The 7796-nt window shown below is 48.4% G+C and overlaps 1 protein-coding gene and 2 non-coding genes across 3 annotated transcripts; all 3 read right to left on the reverse strand.

Moving 5' to 3' along the window:
• Positions 1 to 2795: 2795 nt before the first annotated feature.
• Positions 2796 to 7387, reverse strand: RPSA (ribosomal protein SA). Its single transcript, XM_027040745.2, has 6 exons — positions 7253 to 7387; positions 6092 to 6210; positions 4310 to 4555; positions 3453 to 3581; positions 3181 to 3346; positions 2796 to 2958 (listed from the first exon to the last, which is right to left on the reverse strand). Exons 1-6 carry the CDS (start codon positions 7383 to 7385, stop codon positions 2864 to 2866), a joined length of 888 nt encoding a protein of 295 aa, XP_026896546.1. The 5' UTR covers positions 7386 to 7387; the 3' UTR covers positions 2796 to 2863.
• On the reverse strand, positions 4100 to 4248 carry LOC113594182 (small nucleolar RNA SNORA62/SNORA6 family). The gene has a single exon (XR_003414511.1). It is a non-coding gene; the product is annotated as a small nucleolar RNA SNORA62/SNORA6 family (small nucleolar RNA).
• On the reverse strand, positions 6278 to 6428 carry LOC113594183 (small nucleolar RNA SNORA62/SNORA6 family). Its single transcript, XR_003414512.1, has one exon. It is a non-coding gene; the product is annotated as a small nucleolar RNA SNORA62/SNORA6 family (small nucleolar RNA).
• Positions 7388 to 7796: the final 409 nt, after the last annotated feature.

Raw genomic sequence — 7796 nt, forward strand, 5'->3', positions numbered from 1 at the left:
GCTCTGTTCAGAGAGTGCTTAGTGCTATCTCCCAAGTGTCAGATTCGGTATTAGGCTGAATCCAGTGGGGATGCCAATTTGCCCTTGCACTGGGATGCAAGACACGTGTCCTAGGGAAGGAGAAGTCCCCAAGGTACTTAGGAAAGCGGGGGGAGGAGGGAGGAAACTCTACAGACCTCTGTATGGAATTGTTTCTATGAGTTTAGAAGACAAAACCCGAGACGTGCATCCAGAGCTGGAAGCTATGGTAAGAACAAGAAAATCCTGAAGCCGGAGGCTTAATCGCCGCAGGTTAAGCATTGTTTCCACAATAAAGAAAAAAGCCGTGTATTATTCACAGCAGTTTCCAGGGTCAGGCGGGACAAGAGATCTGTCTGGGAAGACCGTGCCTGGGTGACTAGAGGAGGCCCACTCGGCCAACTCAAGCGCAGCACCGGGGAGGGAGGGGTCTCCCTCCTTGATCCAGTAGTAGTCCCTGAAGACTCAAGGCTGCCAACGCCCATGGGGGAAAGCCCCAGTGGCAGGTTGCAGGGTGAACACTTGGAGGGGGAGATTAGTCACTTAGATTCAGCAGCGCTCGGGCATGACCATCAGGTAGGCACCACTGAGCCGAAAACCGGGTGTTTGAATTAGTTTAAGATGCTTTTCCACATCGGGCTGGCTCAAAGGCACTGGCCTGCAGCCGTATTGGCCCGGAGTGGAGTGACTTAGGTCTGGGCCACCTTAGGTCCTGGGTTGGGGCAGAATCTCAGTTGACATGAGGAACAGAATCTAATTCTCCTGGAGGCAGCAAGGAGGGTGTGAGGCCAAGTAGGATCTGTGAGAAATTCCATCTGGGATCTGGCTGCATCACATTGGGCATCAACCAACTGTGCCAAGGGAATCCCGTCTCTGGTCTTTTCAGTCTGGGGTTCAAGTTGAAGAAACTTAGATTCTAGGGGGAAAAGGCTGTTTGTGGAACTGCTGTGGGAAGCCAGGAGGCAAGGGCCAGAGCAAGGAGCAAAAGCAATGCAGACAGGTGCCCATGTTGGAAGGCACGGGCCCCTAGTACACACGGCTTGAGGGTAGGGATGGGAGCTGGGCCAGCAATTACCAGTCAGCATGTGATGTCAGGACTATTTTCTGGAATACAGACTAAATTGCCAGGAAACCTAGTGTTTTCCTAGTCCTTTCGGGAACAGCCTCCTCCACCTCCTCCACCGCAGAATCTGATAAATGAGCTCTTAGCACCATTCACGCCTCCTCTGAACCTAAGGTCTTCCCCGTCCTCCTCCCGCACCTGTCCCTCACCCCAGCCATCCTGAATCCAGGAATAGGTGGGGCTGACCGTTTGGCAGTACTTAAAAGTGCCACGGGTTCAAGATCTAAGCACATCAGAGCATTGCAGGCCAACGGCAGAGGCATCCTTGCTCTGAACAGTCAGCGCAGAATCCCCACGAAGCTACTGATGCTTGGGCTACGGGATCCCTTCATTGCCCCTCCACCCCGGAAGGAGCCCTGGGAATAAGGGAACGTGAACACACACAGCTCTTCCAAGAGGGGAGTGAACCGATGTAAATTCAGGCTCCTCAAAACCTGGGCCCACCCTATTTCTCCATTCTCATTTTTTTTTAAAAGTTAGAGTGGGCACGTGAGTGGGGGAAGGTGGAGGGAGATGATCCCAAGAAGGCTCCGCTCAGCACTGCTGGTGCAGAGCCCCATGTGGGGCTCAAACCCACAAAGCTGAGATCATGACAAGGGCCAAAACCAAGAGCCTGACGCTTAACCGACTGAGCCACCCAGGGATTCCCCTTGTTTTAATGGGTCAAATGTTATTGTGAAATCAGGAAAGCTGCTAGACATTTTAAACAATTGAAAATGTGTAGTAAATGGCAAATATGGAGAACATCATCTAATGCCCTTTCCATACACCCATAAAACCCTCCTAGAACCTGTAGGCAAGCTGACCTGGTGACAGGCTGGGGGCCCTCTGGTGGCTCCAGAGTAGAAGGCACCCCACCCGGGCCCCAAGCAGGCTTTTCAAATGCCAGATGTTATCCAAGGTTTGGCTGCGTAACTGGCACAACAGCAGGGTGGTGACGGAGAATCAATTTCCTTCAGAACTGACTCGACACAATTTACCAACGCAGATGGTAATACAAGAATATTGGGTCGGACCTAGGGAAAAATATTTCCAGGATTACCACCTATTTACAATTATTTAAATCTGCTTTCACAACAGCTGTTCCCTACGCAAAAGGGAAGTGCAGGGAAACTCCCAAGAAAGCAGCACTGTCTTCTAACTAACGTGGACTTTAAGATGTATATACGTACAACGGACTACTTGGCAATGAAAAAGCATGACATCTTGCCATTTGGAACGTGAACGGAACTGGAGGATATTATGCTAAGTGAAGTTAAGTCAAAGACAGGTACTTAACAGAAGACCACAGGGGAAGGGAAGGAAAACTAAGTTACAGAGAGGGAGGCAAGCCCTAAGAGACTCTTAAATACAGAGAACCGAGGGTTGATGGAAGTGGGGGATGGGGGGGGGGGACGGGAACTGAGGAGAGCACTTCATGGGGTGAGTACTGGGTGCTGTATGTTAAGTAGTGAATCACAGGAATCTACTCCTAAAGCCAAGACTACACTGTAGACACTGTATGTTAGCTAACTTGACAATAAATGACCAAAAAACAAAATTTTATTTAAAAAAAATGGAAAAAAAAGAGTGGGCTTTAGAAGTAAAAGGAACATCAAGACCTGAAGTAATCCCAGGCATCTTGATTTGGAATGCAAAACAGACAGACATGGACCCAACTTATAGAAACGGTTTATTTTCCGTCAACCTTATTTCCATTTTGCTTCTCCGCAGAAGAGCAGCTCAAGACCACTCGGTGGTTGTTCCCACCCATTCGGTGGCCTGAGCAGTGGGGGCTGCAGACCAGTCTTCCGTGGCGGGCTGAGCGCTCCAGTCCTCTGTTAAGGAAACACCAAAGAACAGTCAGGCCCCTTCAGTGTTCTCGTCACCCTACCCCCACCCAGCACCGTGCCCTGAATCCCACCAGATACGCATTTCAAAGGACAAACAGCGGAGGCCCAACCACTTCAAAAACACCCAACTCCACAATCTGTCAAGTTAGCAGCTCAGCTATATAGCACCCTGGGATGAAAACCAGCCTGAAGCATCAGGACCCGTACCAGTGGGGAACTGCTGGATAGGCACGGAGGGCACCTGCACGCCTTCGGACCAGTCTGCGACCTCAGGCTGAGTAGCAGTGAACTCAGGAGCTGGAGCAGTCCATTCACCCTGAAACTCCTCCTTGGTCACAGCCTTTTCGGCAGCAGCCTGCTCTTCCTTTTCAATCTGGTGAAGACAAAGCGTACAGGGACCAGTAAATTTTACTTCTGGAGCACAAACCAAGAGGTCTGATTTACTTACGTGTCCACAAGCCTTTGGGGAGCAAACTTACCTCTTCAGGATCCCTATAGAAGTAGAGGTCAGGCATGACCTCCCAGGGGTGTTCACGGGAGATGGTGCCACGCATGCGCAGAACTTCCCGGGCCAGCATCCACCACATCAGACCCACCGAGTGAGCTCCCTGCGGGAGCGCCAGGTGTTAACAAGTGACGCTTGGTCAATCCCCAACAGCACGTCCTTCCCCCATCCACCCATCTGTCCCATCATCCAGGTCCTTGGTACCAAGAGACAGGAGACCCGTCTCTTGGTTTGCAGAGAGTGTACTTCTAACAGAGCACTCCAGAAATTCGTCTCAATCTTGATGGTCACTGGAACCAGGGGGATTAAAACACAACTATCAAGACTCCACCCATGAAATGAAATACCTGTGAGTGCCTGGACACGGATACTGCTATCAAAACATCTCTTTGGGGGATTCTTACACGGAACCAGGGTTTTGAGACCCAGGAAACCGGGCCAATTTGAATCACAGGCAACCCACCTTTTTAGGATTTCATAGCAGTTCATCCAGTTGCTCTGAAAACAGAAAGGCCTAGTAATGCCCGAGAGGCCAAGCAGTTAAGAAATACGGAGAAGACCAGACGAACACACACGCCACTTAAATGGTTTCTCCTTAAAGTTCTGACACACTCGAATTATACTTGTAGCAAGAATTACTATCAAACTCCACTCACTGGGCCAGAGACCCTTGTGGTGTTAGCGAAAGACTTGCCCCTCGTGTAGCACACTACCTACACTTGTGAGTTCATCGGCCAGAGCCTCAACTCCAAGCTCTAACAATGTGCAGAGGAATGCCCAGCTGTTTCCGTAGCGCTCCCGTGAGCTCTGGTGACGTCACAGCGTTATTACCTTGTTGTTGCAAGGGATGGCGATGTCCACATAGCGCAGAGGAGAGTCTGTGTTACACAGAGCGATGGTAGGCAGGTTAACGTAAGACGCCTCGGTGAGAGGCTGGTGGTCAGCCCTGGGATCGGTGACCACCAGAAGTCTGGGCTCCCGGAAGGCTGCCTGGATCTGGTTAGTGAAGGTTCCGGGAGTAAAGCGGCCAGCAATAGGAGTGGCTCCGGTCGCAGCAGCAAACTTCAGCACAGCTCGCTTGAAGAACGAACATCGAGAGTTACCAGCGCTCGAGAAATGGCATCGCAGGAACTCCCCCAAGCGTCCGTGTGCTGACACCCGGGTCTGTAACCGCCGAAGCGGCTCCCTTCCAACAGTGAAAACATCAAAGCACTTCAGACACCCAGTAATTCTTTGTCCTCCGCGTTACCCGACAACTACTTGCAGAACTGGGGCCCAGAAACAGTAAGCACGCCCCACCCTCTGATCCTGTCTGGAATGCTCTCCCCACTCCCACCGGCTGGTTTCAAGAACCGGGCAGGTCACTCGTATGCTTCCACATTCTTCACGGGGCCGTGATGACGAGTCAACACAGCACACAACAGTGCCCGACACACCAATAAGCACTTCTCTGCTCTGGCCGAATTCCATCGCAGCTACCCTATGCACCACAGCAACATACCCTTCCTTTTTACCCCGTAAAACTTATTTCCTGCATCCCTAAAAAAGGCAGAGTTACGTTTTTTCTGCTACATCCCAAGCCCCCTGCAACACTGCCTGCCCAATACGGATGCTCAGTAAATCTTTGCTGAGGAAAGCCATGAGAGTGGTCACTGGGTCCATTCTACAGCAATCCTTAAGTCTTCTACCGTGCACCAAACTAGGGGTCCTGATACAAGCCAGCCTCTGGAGAATAACCCCCTGCGCAAAACACATCTTCGGTTCGTGGCAATCAATTTTATGGTCAACCTAAACAATACAAATGAACCTGTCTTACTACACGATTTAAACATCTGTCAAAAATCCAAGTCAAACATCTTTTTCAAATTAGAATTGGGGTCAATGAAATCCTTGCTAAACCTCCTGTAGTGGACTCTTGGACACATGTTTTAAACTCTTCAGGGCCACTTACATGTGGTTTTAACAGCACTCTACAGTATTTTCCCTTCTGGCTTATTCTTTAAAATACAGTAATACATACAGCATACAAAACGTGCTAATTGACTACTTAGGCTATCGGTAAGGCTTCCAAAGGTATTGAAGGCTATTAACAGCTGAGTTTTGGGGGAGCCAGAAGCTAAAACAGATTTTTGACCACGTTGGGGTTGGTGCCCCTAATCCACCGTGCTGTGCAACGCTCAACCATAAATCAATTTTTAAGGAATCCACTGGTTTTCTCCACAGAAAAACAGAATTGTCAAAACAGAAATGGGGCAATACAAGTTTTACCCATTGGCTATTACAAAAACTAAGTTATTTATGTTAGCAAAGATTTCTACTCTTGCTTGGAGACTTGGATGAGGACTGGCACCCTGTTAAGAAACCTTTCTGAAAAATCCTGGAGTTGACACCAAAGCTTGGACCCAGTGTTTCATCATCGTCAAGAGAAAGGTCTGACTACAGAGACACGTGATAAGCCATTTTTACAGGATTATGTCAGTACCTAGCGGCACAAGAAAACACACAGGAAAAACAAAGCTCAACACTCTACCAGATGCCAAGTAGCGTGTAAACCGAAAACACTGAATCCAGGCAATTCAAGATTTCTAAAAACCAAGCATATTGTTTCCAAACCTGGCCAGTATTCCGGGATGATATGACACTGACATCAGCTGGGTTTTCAATGGCAACAATGGCCCGAGCTGCCAGCAGAAGCTTCTCCCAGGTTCTCTTCAGATTGATGATGTAGATACCTAGGTGATGGCAGAAAGCTTTGTAGTACCAGACTTAATTTTCAAGTGGACTTTGTTCTAAAAGGCCGAATGTGGCAGCGAGTACTATCAATCTCCAGTCATAGAGGCAGGCTCTACTGGTGTTAGCGAAAATCCTGCAATTTATCTAGCACACTTCCGACACTCAGAAGTTCATCGGCCAAGGCTGGCCTCCACCTTGAGCTTTAATAGTGTGCAGCCTTAATTCGGTAGACAAAGTGCATCTTCTCGGTCCTTTCCTGCCCTAAGCCTCCATCAAGGCCCCATCCAGATTCCTGTAAGTTCTCACCCACCTCCTGGTCTCCAGCCCCACTTTCCTTACAACCTGTCTCAATGCCAGATTTCACCCCAAACTGCTTCACAGCACACAACCCCCAGGCTTAAGTTCTTCAGTGGCTCCATCTGAGCTTGAAGCACTGCCTTGCCCAACGTACCTTCCAAAGTCTTCACAACCTACCTTCCCTTTTCTAGTACCTTCCAAGCCTCCTCATTAAGGTCTTAGCTCTTGCTCAACTTTACTCTCAGAATTCAGTTGAACGAAGGGAACGCCTGACCGGCTCAGTTAGAACATGCGATCCTGGGGTCAGGAGTTTGAGCCCCACATTAAGTACAGATTACTCAAAAACAAAGATCTTAAAAAAAATAAAATTCAAATGAACCTGCTTTCAGTACCTGTGAAATACAAGACACTATGGAAGATAAACTAATGAGCTTCCTCATCATTTATACATCTCACAGCTCCTTCATGGCCCAACCTAAGTCCCAGAAACTATCAACTGACATACTCTTGCACTGGAGCTCAGAAAGCGGTCCTTCCAAAAACCACCAGTACGCTTTTGTTTTTTGCAAGAAAAATTAAAAAAAAATTTTTTTTTTAAGATTAAGAGATGCATGCTGTATCAACTGAGTTGACCAGGTGCCCTACGTTCACTTAAGTCTCAAAGCTTACTTCCGATGTAGACATCTGGTTTCATTTATTACTTAGTTGGAATGCTATCCCTCCCAAATCAAAGCAACAACTGACCATCACTTTTCCTTTTGTAGATGTACTGTTCCATCTGGAAGTCAAGGTTGGTGCCACCTAAGTGGGTTCCTGCGGCAAGAAATTTGAGGACATCCTCCTCCTTCATTTGCAGGACATCAAGGGCTCCGGACATTGTGAAAGTTTCCCTTTAAGTTACGACGGGAACCTGGAAAACAACGGTTAACCATCCAGCTATTTTCATTTCATTTCAGTGGGTTATGGGACCAGGTGCATTCTAACTACCCTGGCGAGCCAAGCAACTTATTTGAACACAACCCAAGGACCACACCTTTTACAGTAGTGTAACGGAAAAAGACCCAACAGAACAGACCAATCCCACACATTACACCATTGCGGCACATCTTGAGTGCGTGGAGATGGGAAAAACACCCAAATAATTAAGCAAAATGAAAACGGTGATTTGCCACTTAACATTCCAGGGGGCAACCGGGAGTCGAGTTACCGATGAGCAAAAATAACCAGATGCGAACAAGTTTATTTTCAAGCGGATTGAAGGCAGGGCGCTTCTCAATTATTTCTCTCT

This window comes from Acinonyx jubatus, chromosome C2 (genome assembly GCF_027475565.1).
Source record: "Acinonyx jubatus isolate Ajub_Pintada_27869175 chromosome C2, VMU_Ajub_asm_v1.0, whole genome shotgun sequence".
Lineage (NCBI taxonomy): Eukaryota > Metazoa > Chordata > Mammalia > Carnivora > Felidae > Acinonyx > Acinonyx jubatus.

Coding starts and splice junctions, on each gene's coding strand:
- RPSA (XM_027040745.2), bottom strand. CDS start 7,385: ATGTCCGGAGCCCTTGATGTCCTGCAAATGAAGGAGGAGGATGTCCTC. Junction 6,211..7,252: donor CTACAAAAGGAAAAGTGATG/GTCAGTTGTTGC, acceptor GCCATCACCTAG/GTATCTACATCATCAATCTG. Junction 3,582..4,309: donor CCATCCCTTGCAACAACAAG/GTAATAACGCTG, acceptor GCGCTCCCGCAG/GGAGCTCACTCGGTGGGTCT.